The sequence below is a fragment of the Physeter macrocephalus genome, chromosome 7 (genome assembly GCF_002837175.3).
Source record: "Physeter macrocephalus isolate SW-GA chromosome 7, ASM283717v5, whole genome shotgun sequence".
NCBI lineage: Eukaryota > Metazoa > Chordata > Mammalia > Artiodactyla > Physeteridae > Physeter > Physeter macrocephalus.
This window is the reverse complement of record NC_041220.1, coordinates 144,094,375-144,116,283: the sequence shown is the minus strand read 5'-3', so window position 1 is coordinate 144,116,283 and position 21,909 is coordinate 144,094,375. Positions and strand designations below refer to the sequence as shown.

Below are 21,909 nucleotides of genomic sequence, written 5' to 3'. Positions count from 1 at the left end.
GCGGCCATGGCTCACGGGCCCAGCCGCTCCGCGGCATGTGGGATCCTCCCGGACCGGGGCACGAACCCGCGTCCCCTGCATCGGCAGGCGGACTCTCAACCACTGCGCCACCAGGAAAGCCCTTGCCCTCATTTTTAACTGATACTTTTGTTCAGAATTCTAGGCTGTAGGTCAGGTCTTTGCTGCCCAACCCGTTTCTGATGCGAAGTGGCGTTATTGTTCTTCTCTTTGCTCCTGTAGACGGAAGAGGTGGTTTCCGCTGCCTGCTTCTCAGCTGTGTGCTTCTCACTGGTGTTTAGCAGCTTTGCTCTGTGTGCCTTGGCTGTTAGCGTTGGTTTGTTGTGCTTGGGGTTGCAGGAGCTTTTAAGATACGTCAGTTTACGGTTTCATCAAATTTGGGAGATCTTCAGCCGTTTATTCGTTTAGCCCCCTTTTTCCTGGGACACAGTTACCTGCGTGTTAGACATCTTGATTTTGTCTTACAAATGCTTTGTTTGTTTTTCTCACTCCTGTTTCTTGCCGTGCTTCATTTTGGATATTTATTTTTATTACTTGTCTTCAGGTTTATTGATATTCCGCTGGGTCTAATCTGCTCTTAAGTCTATCTCATGTATCTTTTTCTTTCAAGATATTTTTTATTTTTCATCTCCAGAAGTTCCATTTGCTTATTTTTACATCTTTGGTCTATCACCTCATCCTGTTTGTTTTCCTCTACCTTCGTGAACATGTGGAGTTTATTCATAGTCTCCAGTTCCAGATTCTTGTCCGTTGGTTGCATCGTCTCTGTTATTTGGCGGTCTGTTTCTATAGATTGGTTTCCCTCCTGGTTATGTGTTGTATTTTCCTGCCTCTTGGCTTTGTTATTGGATGCTGGACATTGTACATTTCACATTGTTGAAGTGTTGGATTTTGTTTTATTCTTTTAAACTCTGTTGGACTTGGGCAGAACATAGTAACTGAAGTTAAATCTGTCTAAGATGCGCGCCGTAAGGTGACACGTTTAAGGATTTACCATATGGTCGCCATGCGCTCTATTTTGAAAGGTCTAAAACTTCCTCCCATGTCAGTAGGAAAGGTTACTTTTTCAGGTTCTTGGCTGCTGCTCTGAGTCTGCCCAGGGTACCCGGCAGCATCGTTGGCGCTCGTGTGCGGTGGCAGGCAGGTCAGAACGGGTCCTCCTGCTCTCACGGAACTGATCTTGTTGTGGTGAAGACAGGTCAAAACCAGGAAAACCCCAGGAATTCAGATAGCAGTTTGTGATGTCAGAGATTAGCCAGGGTGACCAAGGTCAGGAGGCGGCAGCGCGCCACTGATGTGAACAGGGTCACTTGAATGTGGAGAGTGATGAGCTAGTGACAGGAGACCCATGCCCAGACCCGAGAAGGGAGCTGTAAGGATACAGTCGTGGTGCATCCAGGGAGCAGCCACTCTGGGTCAGGGGAGGGCTCAAGGACACACTGGAGCAGAGGGGATGCTGGGAGGCTGAAGCAGCGGCTGGTGGGCTCGCCGGAGCGGGGCTGCACCCAGTCCCTCGGCCTCCAAGTCGTAGGAGCGGGCCAGGGCAGCCGGGGACCAGGAGGGAGGCCTCTGCCAAAGAGGCCAGATGCCGACCACAGCGGAGGAGCAGTGTCTGCAGGGCAGAAAGTGGTGGGTTTGGAGCTGAGACGCAAGAATTGAGAACTGGTTCAACCAGCCCCCCTGAGTAGGTATCTTTTTGCTGAGGCGTGATCGATGGAGAGAATTTTTCTTTTGTCGGAGGCCATTCAAAGGCTTAGTAGATTAGCGCTCTGGGTGAAGGGAGCAAGTGCAGTGAAATAAAAGCAGACGTTGGTCCTGGCCAACCTTGAAGACAGTGGGAAGACATTGAGAGTCTATTCAGGTGGTGTGGGAAGGTCTTTGCAGGGACCTGTATGCTCTCATTCATACGTTAAACACCACTCTGGCTGCTGCTTGGAGAACAGACCCTCCGTGTGCAGGGTGGCTGTAGCACCGTGGTATCCAGTCCGGGGGTGGGTGACAGTGGCCTCGGCTGGGCAGGACACGTGGGTGGGGTGTGGGTGCGTGGGGGGTGGAGGTAGGGCACGCAGCCTCGCTGCTCTCGGGGAGCAGCCTGCTTCCTCCACCACCGCCTCAGACCCGTCTCTCTCATCTGACCGCCCGTTCCTGCCCCTCGCTGACTTGTCCGTCAGACCCGTGGCCTCTCCAGTCATAGTTAGAAGCAGCATTGTCTCATTTCCAGGAGTGCATGTCCCATCTGCAAAAAACGCAAGTGCCTCATCTGGTTCAGAGCTTCTCCCTCAGCTTCCGTGAGTGACGTCAGCGTCACCCAAGGGCGTGTTGCGGGGCTGGAGGGCAGCGGTGCCTGTCCTGCGGCCTTGCCCTTGCCACCCCCGCCCCCTGCTCTTCCGCTCTTTGCTGGTCTCCCTGTGGTCCCCTCTGGTGCCCAGGCCCTGCGGTCCTCACAGGTGGTCCATGGCGGGTGGCTCTTGCCCATAGGAGGCCCTGTTGAGGTTTTCCTAGGCCTCAGTCGAGGCCTTGCACTGGACTGCCTGCTGGGGACTGTGCGACACCCCCGTCCCCGCTCTGCCTCTGCCCCCGGTGTAACTCCAGGGTCCGCTCACCCAGCAGGAACGTTTTCGGGCTCGGGGGTGTTCTTTGATGATGGCGCAAGCCCTGCCCTCTGCTTGGGAGTGGCTCCCCTGCCCCCGGGCCCTCCACTGGAGGATCTTCTTGTGCTTCATCCAGCAGTGGACGGGGTGGGGCCGCAGGTGGGGGAGTTGGCACCCGGCTGAGGGCTGAGCTGGGCTTGTCTCAGAGCCTTTACACTTGACCTGACGGTGACGGGAGGAGGAGCGATGCTGTCCTCCCTTCAGGAGCCTCTCCCGTGACTCGGCCCTTCTCTTCAGGCCCTTTGCTGGGGTGCTGGCTGGAGCTGGCTGCCCTGCTCACGAGCCCTGGGAGACGTGCAAGCACCTTCCTGCACTGTGTGGGGGTCCTCAGCCCTAAACCTGGAGCCCACGTCCCCGAGGGACCAGGTGGCGGCTGTGCAGGCCGTGGGACCGTGTTCTGAGGCAGGGGGAGGTGAGGGGTCGTGATCTCTGTGGCAGCCGCTGGGTGGCAAGGTCTGAGCCCACCTCCTCCTGGATGTTGTGGGGCAGAGGCTCAGGTTTCTGCTGAGCGGTGTCCCCTGGGATGGTGGTTGCAGGTACCAGTTAGGGCACTAGGAGTAGAATTGCTCTTTTTTAATGTATGAAGGCGATTCATGGACCGTCCTCGTGTGGTTATGATGTGACTATCAGAAGGTAGAAAAATAATCGGTTCCAGACAAAATTCTTAGGTGTCAAAGTTTCCTGTGTAGTGTCGGTTGAAATATTTTCTTTTTGATGTGTAGGTTTTACATTTTTTCTAAAAGGCATTGTCCTGAACAGTCAGTAACGAATTTGGGCCGTGAGCATTACTCATCATGAGTCTGTTCTCTTTTCTCTAAAGCAGGGTCAAGACTTCCTTCTTCACTCCCCGCTCGGCGGCTCGCAGCCCGAGGCCGGTGGCGGGAGGCTCACCCTGGGCGCTCAGCCGTTGCCCACGGCCGCCCCCTCGGACACCGCGTGCGCCTGCGAGGCCTGCAGCGAGCGCAGGTACGGGTACGGGGGACCCTCCGCCTGCGGGGGGTGGGGTCCTCCTTCACTGCTGCCCTTGACTACTGGTGGGAGGAGGCACGTCCTCACAGAGGGCGGAGCCTCCCCGAAAGAGTCAGGGTCTCGGGTCGATGGAGGCCTCCGACCTGGAGGCTGGGGAGGCCGTCACTGCTGCTGCCAGAGGACTGGGAAGAGGAGCCGGACGCGCGGGTCCTGATTGGCCTCTGGGCCCGGCTCCGCCGAGGCGGACTAGGGCCCATGGGAGCCTTGACGGCCAAGGGCCCTGGGGGCTGTGCCAGGGCTGATGGCGCCCGTCCTGTGGGCGTTTGTCCCCAGGGAGATTTCGGCAGAGGCGGAGCGGGAACCTCAGCAGCTGCAGAACTACTGGTCGGAAGTGCGCTACACAGTCCGCTGCATCTACCGGCAGGCGGGCACCCCGCTGGCGGATGACCAGGACCAGTCTCTGGTGCCCGACAAGGAGGGGGTGAAGGAGCTCGTGGACAGGTGCGTGTTGCCCAGGCGCGGCCCTCCCCCACCAGCCGCCCACCCGGGCCTCCCCTCTGCTCAGGGGCCCTCCCCTCTGCTCAGGGGCCCTCCCCTCTGCTCAGGGGGCCCTCCCCTCTGCTCAGGGGCCCTCCCCTCTGCTCAGGGGCCCTCCCCTCTCGGGGTTGGGAGAGCTCGTCCCGCGAGCTCAGCCCCGGGCACGTGGCAGGCCTGCAGCAGACGGGCTGGGTGCACGCTCAGATTCTCGTTCCGATGGAAGGCTTATTACCTGTGTGATGAAAGCAAATGGACGTACTTCTCTCATTCCTTAGTGTTGAGGCTGACGGTAGGACTCCTTTGGGGCACTTGCTGTGCCCGGGATGATGCTGAGCACTTTCTCAGGCACCCCTGCTTCATTGCCCCACGGAGGAGAGGCAGTTACGCCGCTTCGGAGATGAGAAAACCGAGGCCCCGTGAGGTCCGGTGGCGCCTGGAGAGCCAGTTGTCACAGGCCTGGTTACACAGGTGCTTCTCGCCGGGCAGGGCTCACGGCGGGGCGCGCTTGCGCAGGCGGGGACCTTGAGCTCAGTGACAGCCCAGAGTTTGAAGTGGGTGTAATTTTTATTCTTCCTTAGAGTTTGTACCATGTTTTTCCTCTTTTTAGAGATGTTCCAAATAAAAGCAGTAAATTTGAGCGAGCCATTCCATGAACTGATTCTCATTTTGGTCTTTTTTTCACATTTTGAATGCAGCCCCTTTGGGGCTCTGTAACCTCTTGTTTGCTGTACTGTAGAGTTCATCCTGGAGATGGGTGTGGTGACTGGCTATGGGCTGTATTAACTAGTTAGTGATTTGGCCGGTGTGTTTCGGGTTTGACTACGTGAAATGGCTCTAGGTGGTGTGTGCCTTTTTTAGAAGTTAGGTTTCCTAGTGAATATTAGGAAAGTATATATAACCTGCATGTCACACTTGGCAGCTTCACAGCTTGTGAATGCTTAGGAAGAGGCCAAAGTAAAATAAGAGACAATTGAAAGGAAATGCTCAGTAAATAATTGTTCAGATGGGATGTTATGGCAGAGAGGTTTGGGAAACAGCAGTATTCTAGTAACGAAACATACCGGTAAGAATGGGAAAAGTCCATGCCCCCATTTGAGGTCTGGGTATATATTTGTCGCGTGTTTTTCACGTTTTTTCCTAGTCTCCATATCTAAGGGCCCTTCTCTTGTTGTCTGCATGCCAGCGCACACCAGGAAGGGCTGTCTGTAAAGCCTGTGTCTAGGACCTGTGCAGCTGGCGGCGATTCTCCTTTGCCCCTTTCCGTGGCCCTCGGCACCCCGCGCCCCCCCCGCCCCACCCCGCGCCCCCCGCCCCCCATTTTTGCACATCATCACTGCGTTCAGCCACACCGGCTCGCGTGCCGTCCTCCACAGACCTGCTGGTTTCTGCTCTTCACTCGGTCTGGAATGTTCTTCCTTGCTCAGGGTTTTTTTTCCTCCCCTCCATCCTTCACTTTAGACTTCAGAGTCACCATCTCAAAGAGACCACCTGACCTAAACTCCAAGGGGCCTCCCCCATCATTCTTTATCAACCCTTCCCTTCTTTTTTATCATGTTACTGCCACTACTTGGAATTATGCTCTGTATGTGCATGTGCTCTGAGCATCCAGCGGCCTGAGAGTTTGTTTTCCTGGCGTCTTCCTGCTGTGGCTTTGACACAGCTGCCTGGGCCGGTGCTTGTTGAACGCACGGCTGGGTGAGCTTCCACAGCATCTTCATCTTCCTGCCCCTTGGCCATAGCACTTTTTAAAAGTCTACTTGCAAAAGTACCATGTGGTCATGTCATTAAATTTTATAAGATACAGAAATGGACAAAGAAATAAAATGCAACGCATATCTAATTCCAGCAGGCGAAGAGAACCAAGAAGGAGGCATCCAGTCTCCTTGTAAGTTTGATTGTCCCTGTGTCATTTTGAGTCTTCTGTGACTTTCCTTTAAGAGATGAAATACATTCTGTTTCAGAGAACAGTTGCTGTACTAGTAATTAAAGTTTATGATTGTCGTGCTAAGCTAAAAAATTAATGTATCTATCTGAAGTAGACTCACCACAGTGGGAGTCCCATCAGTTCTCACTGTTTCTCTGGCCACGTTTTTAGTAAGGCTACACAAGTTCCATTTTCACTCGGCTCTTGTCTTGTACAGCCTAGGTAGTGTGGTGACTTAAAAGTGGAATAGGTGACAACTTACAGTCTTCTCTTTTGACCCAGCGTGGTGCCCAGAGGTGAAGGGATCCATTATCCAGAGCCAGGAACTACAGCTTAATGTATTTCACAGCTTGTGTGCTGAAGTCACAGTGGTTCCTCCTGGTGATGGGCTCTGACGGGTGTTGTAGTTGTCACTTCAGCGGTTGTAGGTTTCCATCTGGAGGCTCCTCAGAAGTGCACAACTGAAACAAGCGGTCACTTTAAACATAGTCGTGCCAGTTACTATAGAACAAGTTTGTAAAAGTTGACGATCTCCAAGTTAGGGAAGAATTCATGAAGATGGTCATTGCTGGGAGGCCTGATTGGGGCATGTATTGATTCGTTGTCTCTGATCTTCACCTTACACGTTTTCTCTTACCACTTTTATTATTTTTTGGTGGGATGATTTAAAAGGAGATACACTGTCTGTAAAGTTTCTTCTGACTGTGAAAATAGTAGAAGAAGCCCATTTGGATCAGATACTGAATTCCTAGGAAGAAGAAAGAGCAGCCCGCTCCCGTGCTGCAGCCCAGGTGTCACCTCTGGGGGCTGTGGCTTTTCACCTGTCCGCATATAAGCGTTCAGAGAGGGGTGCTGGGGTCTCGCGGGCTTGGCAGTTCTCGCGGGCTTGGCAGTTCTCGCGGGCTTGGCCCCCGCGCGGCTCCGCTGTGCCTGCTCTGCCACCTGCTGGCTGCCTGAGTCCGGGGACTCGCCCAGCCCCCTGGCTTCGCGTCTGACCCGGCGTCGCCTCGGGGGTTGACAGCGAACTCTCGGTGGATGCCGGTCACTGCCGTTTGGCCAGTGACTCTGGGGGCTCCCCCTCTGTCGAGCGGGCTGACTGTGAGAAGACGGCGGTTCTCGTTAGGTGGGCACCCGCGGGGTCCCAGGGTCCCCCTGCGGGCGAGTGGTGACTCTCTCTCCTGTGCAGGCTCTGCGAGCGGGACCCCTACCAGCTGTACCAGCGGCTGGAGCAGCAGGCCAGAGAGTACGTGCTAGAGATGAAGGTCCGGCTCCTGCGGCAGCTGTCGGCCGCGTCCAGGGTGAAGTCGCCGTCCGCCCTGCAGGGCCCCCTGCAAGCGCACCAGTTCATCTCCCTCCTCCTCGAGGAGTACGGTGCCCTGTGCCAGGCGGCGCGCACCATCAGCACCTTCCTCGGCACCCTGGTGAGTTGGCTACGTCCCCTGCCCGGGGCGGGGGGCGGGGGGAGGGTGGGTCTGGAGGCCCGTCACGCCCCTCCCCTCCTCCGAGATGTGCAGGCGGGGCTGGGGGCCTGATTCCTCTCCTCTTTCTCTCCCCTCTGGACTTGGCTGCTGGATGAAAGCGGAAATACTGCTTGGGGACCTTGGGGCCTGGGGGCACGGTGTGGGGACCGTGTGAGGTGAGGGCCAGAGTGGATGACAGTAGGAAGGAGACAGAGGAGTGGCTGTGCTGTGAATTCTGCCGATGGGGGCTGTGTTCTCAGGTGGAGTGCAGAGCATGGGGACGGCAGGGCACCTGTGTCCAGCCCCCCGGCTCGCGGTCACTGATCTACTCGCCAGCCCAGCGATGGACTGAGGATAGGGTTCTAGAACCACGTGAGACGCCGACCCCCTGTGGGCGGTCTCTGACCGCCTCAGAAGGGAAGTGACCACAGCAGCGTGGAAGGAGGCCTCTGGTAGAAACTCAGTTCCTGGGCCTGGCCCTCGACAGCCTCAAGCGCACCTGCCGGCTGGAAGGAGGGACAAGCTGTCTTTGCTTTCTCGACTTACTAATAGTCTGTGGAGTTTCTCATCATCACTCAAATTTTATTACTAAGGGAGACTTCGTTGGGCTTGTTTTGGGTGCGTTCTTAGTGGTAAAACTGCATTTTGAAACAAATGCAGTAACCAGTGGTTCCGAAGGTTTTAAGCATAAGGTCTTTATGTGACTCTAAAGTTGATAGACCTCGATAGAAAAATTAACCAATTTTGCAGGTAGTTTCAGGGGGTTCACGGAGCTCCTCAAGCAGCATCGTTTCATTAGAGCATTGCCGTTCCTGCAAGTGAGTCCCGAAAACCTCGAGGGAAGCACCCACCGTGAGAAAAGGAGCGGGTGAATGCGTGGGCGGGCAGTTACCCTGTTCAGCTCCGAGCCTGAGGGGCTGACCCCCGGGTGGCCCAAGCAGCACCCGCCCCCAGCTCACTGAATGTCTCCCTGTCCTCCAGAAGTCCAGCTCCCCTGCCGCTTCTCTGTGCCAGCACTGGCCTGAGCCTGGTGCACAGAGTGGTGCGGAGAGCTGCTGCTGCCCCCCGGCCAGCCAGGGCCAGCTCAGCCTCACCCTCCTCGGCCCGTTAGAGTGCATGCCATCTTACTCAGCTACCAGAAAATAATTTGAACCGTGTTTATTGAGCATAAGCTCTAAGCTCAGAATACAGCTATTTGGACAGTGATCTATTTCACTTTCTTTGCACGTGGAGATACTCACTTTGGTTTCCAGTGAGACACCACACCAGTAACCTGGACTCTTCCTTACTCCAGGGGAGACAGCTGAACTCTGGATAACACCGGCTAAAACAAGGTAGAATCTTTTAAAACGCATTGCTGAGTTGGCATGAAAGGCAAGAAGCCTTGGAGGGAAAAACAAAGCGAAAGCTGGTGGAATCCTGAGAAAGTCATGTGCTCAGAAGCCAGCATTCCCTCCAAAGATTTCTTCTCGTCCTGGGAGATAAGAGGTACAGCCTAGGTCCAGCACATAATGCTGGGACCACAGATGATCACAGCCTCTGTGAGGGGGCAGGAGAGACCCTGCCCACAGGAGGGACAGCAAGGGCCTGTGCCTAGGGTGACCTTGGCAGGGGTGGGGGCTGTTGATATGATGTGAAATCCCCCAAGCCTAGAAGTCAGTTTGAGTCGGGCAACGTGCAGATCCCCTCTGCGAGCTCACTTCATGCCATGTGATCACCGTACCGTTGTCACGCCTGAGAAAACTGATGGTGATTTCTGTGCGCTCAGAAAAATGTCCCAGTTATCTCAAAAACCTCTTTTTGTGTTTGGGGTGTTCAAACCGGATTGAGAACAGTTCACAGATTTATAACAGCGTCTTTCCAGGTCTCCCCCATGATCTGAGCAGGGTAAGAGTTGACAGAGCCGAGGTGAGATTAACTTCCAAGTCCGTGTCTCAGAGTCTCAGCATTTTTGGACTTGGACTCCTTTCAGTTTAAAAACTGAGAGCCCCAAATAGCTTTTGTTTGTGCAGATTTTATCTATCAGTATTTACCGTGGTGAAATTAAAACAGAGAAATTTAAAGATATTCATTAAATCACTTTTAAAATAACAGCTCATTGCATAACATAAACAGCATATCTCTAAATAAAAAAACTGTTTTCCAAAACAAAACGTTTAGTAAGAAGAGGGGCACCGTTTACATGTTTGCGCATCTCTTTAGCGTCTGGCTTAACGGAGGACATGTGGATTCTTACATCTACTTCTGTGCTCCGTCTGTCTTCATAGGTTGTTTTGGTTGAAGTTTTTGAAGAAAATTGGGCCTCCCACAGATATGTATTTGGAAGAATAGTCTAATAGGCTTTTCAGTTTGTTGTGGATAGTCTTCTTTGAGAGAATACACCGGAGTCCCAGTGCTTCTTCATAGTTAGCTGCAGTGTAGAACCTGAAACCGTGTCACTGAGCTGAGCCGGCTCTGTTCCGTCACAGTCCGCTGGTATAGCTCACACTTCAAGTGGTTTTCTAGCATCAGACGTCGGTCGTTTGGAAAACACTGGTCCACCGAGTGAGCTACACAGATCTTCCTGAAGATACTCAGTGTCATGTTAGGCAGCACGATATTCAATATAAAAAATGGCCTTTGTCACCATCCCTGTGATCCTCATCAGAAAGATCTTTAAATGTGGAGAAGCTTCAAGGCCACAGTGGCAGATGTAAGTTTTCCAAAGTTCTGATTTTTGCTTGAGAGCTCAGAGTTTGGGATAGGCCACAAGTGGGGTCACTTGTCCTTGAAGCAGCAAGCTCACTCGCCGCGCACACCTTGCCAGCTCGTGCCGTGCTCACTCCCTTCGCCTCTTGGAGACAGCCCCTCCTGCCCTTCTGCTGCCGCAGGACCTCGGACCGTGTCGGCGTAGAGAGGCGTCTTCAGACACATGCCTTTCCTGGGAAATGTGCTCGTGCCCCCCGGGCGTCAGACCGGCCACAGGTTTTCTAATGATTGTAAACACTGAAATAAAACTGGGACCAAAGTTAGGCCTCCATTCACCTAGGAAATGCCTTCCCAGGCTGTAAGAATTTTGAAATCTGCATTTCCATTTACAAGGCCAGAAGAATCTTGAATCGCCAGCTGTTTCTCAAGCTCTGCTGTAGGACGTGACTGTACGCCCTTCCTCTGTCTTCTTCCAGCCCCCAGACACCTCCCTGCAGGTGAAGTGAGAAGTGAGAGTGGCCTGGGTGCAGGCGCCTAGGCTCAGGTCATCCGGGAGCTTTCGCCTGGGCCTCCGGCTGGGGCAGCACCACGGCTTTGCCGGCCCCCCGGTCTTGTCTCTCGTAGCAGCTGTGACGGCACACCCCCTGCAGACCCCGTCCCCCCAGGCCCAGGGCATGTTGCTCAGCCTCTGTACACTATTTCTGGCCTGTGACTGGGGCACGGCAGCACCAAGTTCAGGGTTCCTGTGGGCGCAGATGAGTTCGCGTGTGGGAAGCACCAGGCCCCAGGCGTGACCCACGGGAAGCACTCCTTACCACTAGCGCGTGGTGTTGTCCCAGGTTGAGCTGAGGTTGTGAACCGGGTTTGGGGTCTGCTCTTTCTCTTGCATGACTCACCTGGAAGTATAATTTCAGATTTCATAAAAAATGCCAAACATCTTCATAAATCGGTCTTTACCTTTATTACCTTTAGTTAACGTGAGCCCAAATCCAGAGCTGTGGTCCCACCCCTGCAAGTATTGTAGCTCAGTGCCCAGGGTTGCTCACAGGCTGGCGGGCAGGGACTGTTGGCCCTGTCCCAGAGATTGACAGGGGAGGCCAGGCAGGACCTCGGCTCTCCTGGATGCCTTCCCTAGACCCTCTCTCGTCTGGCTGAGGCCCTAGTCTGGCTGCTGCCTTAGCTCCTTTGTCATGGAGACAAATCATAAATCAGACCATTGCCAATCCTCTGTCCCCTGGGGACTCCCAGCAGTCAGGGACCTGCTGCGCTAGTCTCTGTGTCCTCATGCTGGCACAGTGCCTGTGCAGAGTAGTCTCTGCTGAAGTGTGTGACACATGTCCTTTCCTCACTGCCTCGGTGGCTATGTCATTATTGCAAGCACGTTCTTAAAATTATGTGCTTGTAATCAGGCCTCATTCCAGGCCTTGGGCCTAGTTTTTCGGTTCCCAGGCCCTGGTCTTCTGCCCCGCCCAGCTTTCCTGTATCATAATTGCTCCGAGAGATGCTGCGTGTGAAGCAAGAATGATAAAATTTAGACCTGGGAGGCACTGGTGTTTCGGTAAAACGTGCAGTGAGGACAGGCACTGGAAACGTTGACAGAGTTGAGGGTTTGAGGCTCCCTGCAGGTGTCATAGAGGCCCTGCCGAGTCTCTGCGTGGGTCGCGAGTACAAGCAGAGGGCTGCGTGCGACTCGCAGGGCAGGTGTGCGCGCGAGGTAGGGCGGGGCCGCGCGTGCTCTGCAGCGTCCTGCAGGTGTGTGCTCAGGAACAGGAGCTGCCCGCCCTGAGTTGCGCTCTCAGCCCCTCCGTCCACCAGTGATCAGGGCACAGAGCGCTGGAATCTCCACGTGTAGATCATGTCCTGACATGTCCGGGTGTCATAATTTCAGCTCAGTTGGGCTACACGGTAAGTAGGACCAGACCAGTACGTGGGGTGACATGAGTCCCCCGTTCAGAGGGGACTGGGGTGTGATGCCGGTGGAGCCTCTCCAGACTCTCGGTCACTCAGCTGAGGGATGTCTCCCCAGGTGCGAGGCGGTGCACCGCGAGTAGCGTACGTGTGACTGACGGGCGTGCGGGTTCACGCACGCGCGGTTGTGGCCAGAAGCTGTTGAATGTGAACGCTGCACGTGGGGAGGTCGTGGTGCCGTCTGCCCCGGTCACCCTGTTCTCTCTGGAGGTCACTCGCCGCGATGGCCAGGATGCTTCCAAATGTTCAACAGTTGTTGTCGAAAGTAACTGATGAGGTTGCCCACGTTTACCAGGGAAAGAAAGAGCTGACCTTCCACACGGTATCACTAGCAGGGAAGTTACTGTGTCTGTCAGAACGGGAGGCTTCCCAAGACAGGCTCAGAAATGACTGTCCTTCGGCATCAGAGGATTTGTACGCTTTTATTTAAGTTGTTTGAGAGGTAGGGCTTGCAATACATTTGGGAGGCATGGTTGTGAGAAATGGCTGCCGGACGTGTACACTGGTTTCTCTTTTTTCTGTCCCCTCATCTGTGTGCATCCTGCCACCCGTTTGTTTTGTGTCGGGTCATTTGGAAGGGAGGCTGGATGCACAGGGAGTAGCAACCCCTCATGAGCAGGGTGTTCTGAGCCTGGACCGAGGGATGTGGGTCTGGGGGCGGGGGGAGAAACCCTCCTGGGAAGTTTTCAGTCTTTGATTGGGTGTATCTTCTATGTACCTATCTAACTAGGAAAATGAACACTTGAAGAAGTTCCAGGTTACGTGGGAGCTGCACAATAAGCACCTCTTTGAAGATCTGGTCTTTTCGGAGCCGCTTCTCCGGAGCAGCCTGCCGGCACTGGTGTCGCAGATCAGGTACCCGGTCTCCGCCTGCCTGTGTCCTGCTGGCGTGACGGCGTGCTCCTGTCCCTGGGGTGCAGCCGGTGTGCACCTGAATGCCACTGCAGGGGCAGTTCTTGCCAGAAAATTACCGGGCTTAGGGGAAAACACAGTTTGGGTAGAAAGCTCAAAACCCAAAGAGTAATACGATTGAACTTTAACATAATAAACCCAGTATCATTGCTACTAAGGTGTAGCGTCACAGATTTCTCCTGAATAAGGAAAAGCTGTGGTAAACGTAGCAGTTCACTTGACAAGTCCCAGGCTTTGCCAGGTGGCTGTGGTGTGGTCTGTGCTGGGGCACTTGGGGGGCTGGGGGAGGGCTGGTGGTGCTGAGGGGCTGCGGGGCGCCAGGGGAGGTATTGGACACGCCGCCAGGTCTCTCAAGCATTCGCTCCACATCGCGGCTCGTGGCTTGGGTTCTTCTCACTGCTGTGGAGCTTCCGTGGGGCTTCACCGGGTGTGCGAGCTCGGAGTCCCAAGTATAGCCTCGGGTCACTTGCCCTGGTGAGGGGGAGGGGGAAAGTGCAGCCGGGGGTGTTTGCTCCGAGGTGGCTTGACAAGCTGGGCCCCTCCTTGGATCTGCTGTCCCTGTGCTAGAGAGCCAGGTGTGAGCTACCTCAGCCCTGCAGCGGGTGATTTTGTTCCTCATCTGCTCACCACCTGTGAACAGATTCCCAGGCTGTAGACGCATTATAGAACAGCACAGACTGTAGTCATCTTGGTTTAAAGGTCCACACCAAAATATGGTTGGGCCAGATTCGCAAAGAAGGGGAATTATTCTTACGTCAGTGTATTATTGTTGCAGTTAACTTACACAGTAGTCACCTTTTTTTTTTCTCTTGAAATCCCCGTTTCAATCCAGTCTTTGTTTCCTGTATTCCTATAACTCCCGTTTGAGGGGTCCTAGCTTTTCCCACTACTCACCCTTACCTCCGGAGCCAGGATAACCTTAAAAGCAGCTAGGGAAGGAAGACTAGGGCCAAGGTGGTCAGGACCGAGCGCTACTGGTGTGGCCCGCACCCTGCCTCCAGCATCTCCCTCACCACCGCCTGCTTCCCGCCCGCTCTGACAGCGCCGTGACGTTCCGTGGCGGGTGCACAGAGACATGAGTGTCCTAACCGCGACCCTCATGGAGATCGTGCCCGGTTACGATGCTCAGATCCAGCAAGAGCACTTTTTATAAAAAGACATGCATCTTGTGTGTGCGTGGGCGGGGTGGGGGGTCCTTATAGCAGCGTTCCAGGGTATTTAGCCTTGTTTTTTCCTTTTCTGGTGAGCCAGGGGGTTTGATGGGCCTCTCATCAAACCGTGGGTGGGTGGCAGAAACCTGAAACGTGCTATAAAACTCCACTTTCTCCTGTGCCCTGGCTCTGGATTTCTCATCTTGCCCTTTGCGAATGGAGGTCAGTCTCCCAAGATCAGCAGTGTTTTAGAGTCTTCAGCGTTAATCCTGGGGGCAAGCTGCGGAGTTGCTCTCAGGAGCGGGTGAGGGACAGGGTGCATAGAGATGGGCGTGGAAGCTGGGGAGAAGGCAGGCAGGGTGTCCCCCAGGAGTCTGGGGCGCCAGAAGGAGCCATGCCTTTGAGTTCCCCAGGAGACACCTTTGTTGGACCCAAGAACAATTTAGATTTGAGCTTCTAGTTTACAGATACCTATTAACAACTCCTAAAAGTTTTGTGACAACTTATATACACACAGTACCCCCTAAAGTAATAACTATGTCTGTGGCACACAAAATCCATAGTTGTGAGTATTTTAACACTGACACTTTGTCTCTGGGCCTGCATTTTGTTTAACTTTATTATAAAGTAAAATACAGGTACAGAAAACTACACAAAATAAACGTAAGCTGAATGGATTGATAGCAGGTGAACATCCCTTAGCCCCAGCCCAGCGTGCTCACCTAGAAGCAAGTCCGTCTGCGTGCCCCACCGGGCACGGGAGCCTCGCCCAGAGCTGTCACTCAGTTGGCTTGCACAGCGATCCCATGATTCCCTTTCTTTATTCTCTCTCTTTTTGTTTTTTTGGCCGCACTGTCCGGCATGCGGGATCTCAGCTTCCCGACCAGGGATCAAACGTGTGCTCCCTGCAGTGGAAGCGTGGAGTCTTAAACCACTGGACCTCCAGGGAAGTCCCCCTTTCTTTATTCTCTTATTACTCATGTGCATTTCCATAGTCTTGCCTGCTTTTTTATTTGCTGTAGTTTTTTTTTTCTTTTTCTTAAATACAAATGATCTACCCAAAGGTTGACTTCATTAAAGGAACTGACTTAATTTAGGAAAGTTATGTCTCTCTGGTTTTTAACAGCTTTATTGAGATAGAATTCACACACCATACAGTTCACTAGTTTAAAGTGTACAATGCAATAGCATTAATTACATTTATAACGTTGGGCAACTGTCACCACTATTTCCAAAACTTGGATGTCGCCCCAGATAGAGACTCTTGTCACCCTTAAACACTGACCTCCACTCCCGGCCCCTTTTTCTCCGTGCCTTTTGAGATTCTTTAACATGCAGGCCCCCACCCCTATCCACTTTCCCTTACAATTTACCCATTAAGGAACCAGCTCCGTTTGTCGTGTAGTGATGCCAGGGTCTGGGTCCTCCAGCAGGCCACTGTCTGTGCTGCCTGAGAGTTCGTGTGAAACCAGAACCTCTGTCAGACTCTGCTTCCATCCCTTTGGCAAGACCAGGAGCCCCATTGTGTCTCCTTATTTGTTGTGGTGGTTTTAGTAGCTATTGCCCTATTTGGTCTTTATTTTAAGTATATTGATATATTCATTGTTAGGGGAATGTTTAATTAGGCTTGTAAGTAAAGGTACCTAAACTGATGTTATCTCATTTTCCTTATCACTTATTGTTTCACATAGACAATATTCATAATAGATATTACCAGCTGTTAACTGTCATGTGTTTGCAGAGGTGACCGTTTAGGTAGTAACCTGTCTGCTGACCCGTTGACGCTCTTGACCCTGAGGACACTTTCTGCAGTCTAGCAGCTCCCTGTTTCCTCTCTGGACTCCGGCCCTGTGCCTACAGCTTGTGCTCTGAGTGCCCCACCACAGAAGTCCCGGGACCCCTGGCTGCTTTGCCCTCCACTGGCTCTAAGGAGAGTCTGCGGCGTAGGACAGGAGGAGAGCAGTTCCCACCTCGGGCAGGAGCGGGAGGAGAGCACGAGTTCCCTCAGCCTCCATCCCAGCCTTCTGGGTGGCCTTACGGGGAAGGTGGGGTTTGCTTGAAGAGTGGAAATCAGTTTGTGACAAGCAGGGTTGCAGAGGCAGGGGTTGAGGAGAAGACCGCTGCCTCGTGGGCTGCCGTGCTCTCAGGCCTGGGGGCACCCACATGCTGTGTGGAGCCAGGGGGGCCTCGGAGAGGCCCTGGATTCTGGGTCTTGAGGACTTTTGTTTCCTGGGGACGGCCTCGGTGTTTGAGCCAGCCCCATCACCGCGTGGGTCGCGTCGTTCCCTTTCCCGGCTCTGGGCTTTCCCGCACAGCTTTTCAGTGACCCTGTTTTCTGCGTGCTCCCTCCTTGACGTGATGGAGCCGGTGTAGACGGCTTCGGCAAGCATGAGTCCATTTGCACGACGTGCGTCTTTATGCAGTGGTCACCGGGGTGGAAAGGGAGGTGTCTGCACCCATGGAAAAGTTCTTGTTTTTAAATCGCTGTTGTTTATTTTCATTATAAAATTATTAGATTGTCATTGCAATACAATTCTGAAAGCAAAGGAAACCCTGAAGAGAGGTAGGTACCCTAAACAACTGGGTGCTGCTTCCAGACTTTTTCCAGTGTCCACGCCTCCCACACATGTGCATCTTTACACATGATGACATAGTCCTTTCTTCACTTAACATGGGAGCATCTCCATTTCAGAACATACGTCTGTAAGTGCACGTGTGTCTGAGTGTGAGTGTGAGTGTGAACAAGCAGGTGTAAGTTAGTCTGTAATCAGAAGCCGTGTCTGGTGTGGTATCACTGACCCCAGTGGGTAACTTCCAGTTCTTCCGTGTAAACAGCAGTGATTCTTAAGCCTGCACGTCAACTTTGTGCTCCTGAGCGATTATAAATGTGGCCTTTGATTTTGAAATGCTTTGTTATGAGGTCTTTATCACCGTTGCTTTGGTTCAAATGTTGGCATGTTTAGGTATTAGGAAAAGGAACGGTGTCTGAAGATAACCTGCCTGTGAGCCTGCACCCCTCCCCCACTCTCCCGCTTCTCCTCTCCCATGCCACCCTCCTCTTGAGAAGCCCAGGTGTTTACCTCTCTTTGTGTCTTTTGTTTTCTGTTTATTTTCTCATCTGCCATCTTACCATCTTTCTTAACAAGATACACAGAATAAATGAAACTATAATTATGTTTTTTATTGAACTGAATTTCCTGTTTTACTTGATTTGAAAACCAGGTCCAGATGTTGTATTTCTCAGTAAATGTTTTGTTCTCTCTGGGTCAGTGAATCTCAGTAGGGAAAGATAGTTTACGACCCCACATCTAGTGAGCTGCATCTCTGAGCCTTAGTCTTTTCAGAGCAGCGTTACTCACCACTCATTTTTTTCTTAGGAGCTGCTGCTTCCTGGAGCTTCCCCTCTAGGCCAGACTCTGTCGTGGGTGCCTGGGCTGTGTGCTTAACTCGTCCCGCACAGCAGCCTCGCGGGGTGTGTGGTGGTGCCCCACTTGCCACCTCGGGAGGGGAGATGACGGCCAGAGTGCTGAAAGGCCTCTCTCCCCAGGCTGGGGACCACGACGCATGACACCTGCAACGAGGACACGTACAGCACCCTGCTGCAGCGGTACCAGCGCTCCGAGGAGGAGCTGCGTGGGGTGGCCGAGGAGTGGCTGGAGTGCCAGAAGAGGATCGACGCCTACGTGGACGAGCAGGTGGGCGCATGCCGCCGGGACGGCCGCGAGGGGCCGCGTGCCCAGGGCAGGGGTGCGAGCGGGGGCTCCCAGCTGCTGCTGCTCCGGGCGGACGCCCAGACTCCGTGCTGCCGGGGGGCCTCTGAGGCCTTTGGAAACGGCTGAGCCTTGTCGTGTCAGGACCCGTTTACTGAACACTGGCCACCCGTGGGCTTCAGAGCCCATTCTCCCCCCGTCCCTAAGCGTGTCGAGCGGGAGCGCAGACGCGAACACACACGGCTGTGCTGGGCAGGTGGTCTGCAGGGGTGGGGGAGGGTGGACGGCGGGCGCTGCGGTGGGGACGGGGCCCGCGGGCAGGGCTTCCAGCCGGCGTCCCGCCTTTCTAAATCCCCCAGGAGGGTTGGGTGGGGGAGGCGCTCAGCGTGGATCTTTTCCAGGGTAACGCAGGGTGTGAGGAGCAATAAGGAAACCGTGACAGAGCTCTGTGTCGTACCTTGGAGGCTGTAGGAAAACAGAACCTTGGTTCTGGCGTCAGGCGGGCGCTGGTGCAGCGTCTGCCTGGGGTCCTGGGTGCCGCCTGGCCGCTGGCTGTGACGCTTCGTCTCAGCGTGGCCGTCCGAGCGTGGTGAGGGACGGGGAAGGAGGAAGGCACTGGTGCGCCCGTGTCACCGTTCGTTCCAGCCTCGCTCCGTGTTCTGTGTGGCCCTTCGCCCTCTGCAGCCTCGGGGACCGTTGCTGTAAGTAGTCTCTCGTTCAGAGCCTGGGAGACCGTTTCTGACCATACTCTCCCGCCTGATACTGGCTCCCCCCTGTCAGGTGCGCCTCGGTAATATGGCAGAACTCAGCGCTGTTGAGCTCAGCTTGTCCTGGGCGGGGGCTCCGCCGGCGCCGTGCGCTTGGTCTCTTCCACAGCAGCTGCGTGTGTAGCACGTGGCCTTGGGAGCCACTCTGTACCTGGCACACGCTCCCCGCTGTCCTGGGGTCCCCGGGGCACTCGTATTCTCCAGCTGTGGCTCGTCGCTGACCGCTGACGCCTCAGCTTCGGCTGCTGTGGGGGCAGGGCTGGCCCCAGGTTGCTTGACTGGCCTGAGTTTGGCGAATGTTGGCGCGGGGTCAGGTAGCCGTGATCCCGGCTGCCTTCCAGCTGCCATCCCTGTGCATCCTCCACCTGGACCAGTAGCCAGCTCGTCCCCTGAGGCCTTGTGCAGCCAGGCAGCCGGCAGCTGAGTCACTCAGAGGCAGAGGAGCAGACGGCTCCCTCCCCTCTGCTGCCTGCACGTGCACCGGCCTGTTTTCAGGAGTTTGCTGTCCGGCTAGTAGAGGGAACGGGAGCCCGGAGGGGAGACTGGCGCGTGGGGACAGGGGCTGTTGCCTGTCCCTCGGGGTGTCCTAGACTCAGGTCCTGCGGAGGACCCTGAGGGGCGTTTGGCGCCAGGCCCTGCCCCCGATGGGTTGTGAGCCTCATTCAAGCCCCTCCCCTCCCTGGGCCTTCGTCTCCCACGTGGGAGCTGGCAGAGTCCGATTAGATGACATTTTGGGTTTGTGTGAGCCTTTGTATTATATAATTCTGAATCAGTTTTGTGTGTGTGTGGTTACTAAAAAGCAGGACTGCAGTAAACAGTCCCTTGTGTTCTGAATTGAGCTGCACCGAGCCGGTTACTGGGTTACCCTTAGAGGAAACCCCACGTCAGTTAAGTGCGGTGGTTTATCCAGAGTACAGAGGAGGGGGGAGAATTGGGAGCCCTGGTTTCCCAGGACGTTGGGGCATCAATTCTCTGTGAAGGAGGGACCTTCAGAAAAAAATCAAAGACTAGATGCCAGCCTCTCCCTGGCTAAACTCTTGTCGTTGGGGCCCAAGCTGATGATAGAAGAAATTTGATGAGGCATTCTTGCTTTAAAAGAACGAGTGAAGTGTGAGGGCTTCTCGGGGAGAGAGACGTGTGAGAAACAGGAGCTGGTCTGGGCTGCTTTGTGGGAACCCAGGCGGTTACGCCACCCGCTAAGTCTCTGTCCTGCCGGCTCGGCTTACAGGAAGGGTGGATCGCATCAGGTCACGGAACCCCTGTCCCCAGCACTAGGCTGAGGAAGATACCCGCCGCCCAGCAGACTGAGGATGAGCCTGTCCTCGCCAAGGGCTGCCGCTCTCACCGTCCTCAGTTTGTCTTCAGGCTCCCTGGGCGAGGGGAGGAGGGGGGCACCGTTTGTATGGACACCCTAGAACCTCCCAAGCCATGTGCCGTGCCCCCCGAGAGCCTTCTGGGTCCGTGTGGACAATAAGCTGCTGCCAGGACACCGGCAGACAGTCCGTCCAGACGGCGCCCCCAGCAGTGTTTGCTGGGGGCCTGGACAGCGACGTTGGCAGCTCTGCCTTGGGCCCCTCTGCCACCCCGTTAGTATCTACAGTAGTAACAGACGTGTAGAGAGAGCTGGGTCCTGGCGGATCAACTGGAGGGCGGGCGGATCAGATGCTGAAAGATTGATGGGCAGCAGTAAACAGACTGTCACTTGGAAGCCTGTGCTGGGGAGGGTCCTAGACAGAGTTCTGGAGTCCAGATGTGAGGGCTGTGCTGTCTGTCCTCAAGGCATCTCCGAGTAGGCCAGACCCCAACAGGCAATGGCAGTGCAGCCTCAGGAACTTGGGGCAGCCCCTGTCCTCAGTGCTGCGAGGAGGTCTGGAGAGAGAGACCTCCGGCCCAGCGATTGAAGTCTGACCCCAGGGAGAAGCACAGGAAGACAGAGCTGCCCCCTCCCTGTTAGAGGAGATGTGCAGAAGTGAATTGACAGCAGTCTTTTTTTTTTTTAAATATTTATAGCTGCCCCCTCCCTGTTAGAGGAGATGTGCAGAAGTGAATTGACAGCAGTCTTTTTTTTTTTTTTTTTTTTTTAATATTTATTTATTTGGCTGTACTGGGTCTTAGTTGCAGCAGGCGGGCTCCTTAGTTGCGGCTCTCCGGCTCCTTCGTTGTGGTATGTGGGCTCCTTAGTTGTGGCATGTGAACTCTTAGTTGCGGCATGCACGTGGGATGATCTAGTTCCCTGGCCAGGGGTCGAACCCGGGCCCCCTGCATTGGGAGCGTGGAGCCTTAACCACTGCACCACCAGGGGAGTCCCGACATCGGAATCTTAGATGCGGCTGGACTAGGTGACCTGTGAGGTCCCCTGCATCTCTGGCCCTGACAGTGGGACTTGTTGAACTTTGTGTTTGATGCTGAGCGCTACTCGGGGAGTTTGCAGAGTTCCATAGTGGCAGTGGGGAGACGCTCATTCGTGAGTACAAGTGCAAACGAAGGCCTGCGGGCACGTAAGCGGTGCTGGTCCTCGTGTCGAGCAGGGGGCTCGCCGTCTGTCGCAGAGGAGCCTTCAGTCTGGAGTTTATCTGAAGGGGCTTCCACTGTAGCTGGCGGTTCCTTCTGCAGAGATTGGTGCCATCCACTAGAGTTGGGGGTCTAGTTTATCCCTGACTTTTCCATCATGTTTTGTCAGCGTAAGCTTCTGATGATATCAATAACTTGTGATCTTATTGAGATGATTTCAGAAAAACGGTGTAACTGAAATGATAATTCAGGTGAAGAGAAAGAAGATAAACGATGACTTACTGTGCAGTGTGCTAAGCAATAATCCCCTTGCTGCTAGGAATATAATATATTAGGAATATAATACACAGTATTATCACTGCTATTCTGGTAAAAATGGGGTGTGCGTAAAAATAACAATATACATGTTGTTTCTAAAAGGAAAACACGGTCTTAAAAAGTAAAACCGGGCTTCCCTGGTGGCGCAGTGGTTGAGAGTCTGCCTGCCGATGCAGTGGAACACGGGTTTGTGCCCCGGTCCGGGAAGATCCCACATGCCGCGGAGCGGCTGGGCCCGTGAGCCACGGCCGCTGAGCCTGCGCGTCCGGAGCCTGTGCTCCGCAACGGGAGAGGCCACGACAGTGAGAGGCCCGCATACCACACA

The 21,909-nt window shown here is 54.4% G+C and overlaps 1 protein-coding gene across 4 annotated transcripts in view; it reads left to right on the top strand.

Moving 5' to 3' along the window:
- FAM193A (family with sequence similarity 193 member A) overlaps nt 1–21,909 on the top strand; it is a 182,061-nt gene that overhangs the window by 103,366 nt on the left and 56,786 nt on the right. For 3 of the 4 annotated variants that reach the window (XM_028492429.2, XM_028492427.2, XM_028492428.2), the window contains exons 3-7: nt 3,490–3,635; nt 3,972–4,139; nt 7,286–7,520; nt 12,946–13,070; nt 17,826–17,973. In XM_028492429.2, coding sequence (XP_028348230.1) covers nt 3,490–3,635; nt 3,972–4,139; nt 7,286–7,520; nt 12,946–13,070; nt 17,826–17,973 — 822 coding nt within the window. The remainder of the gene's footprint in view (nt 1–3,489; nt 3,636–3,971; nt 4,140–7,285; nt 7,521–12,945; nt 13,071–17,825; nt 17,974–21,909) is intronic. The other variant, XM_007105073.4, reaches the window with a different exon arrangement.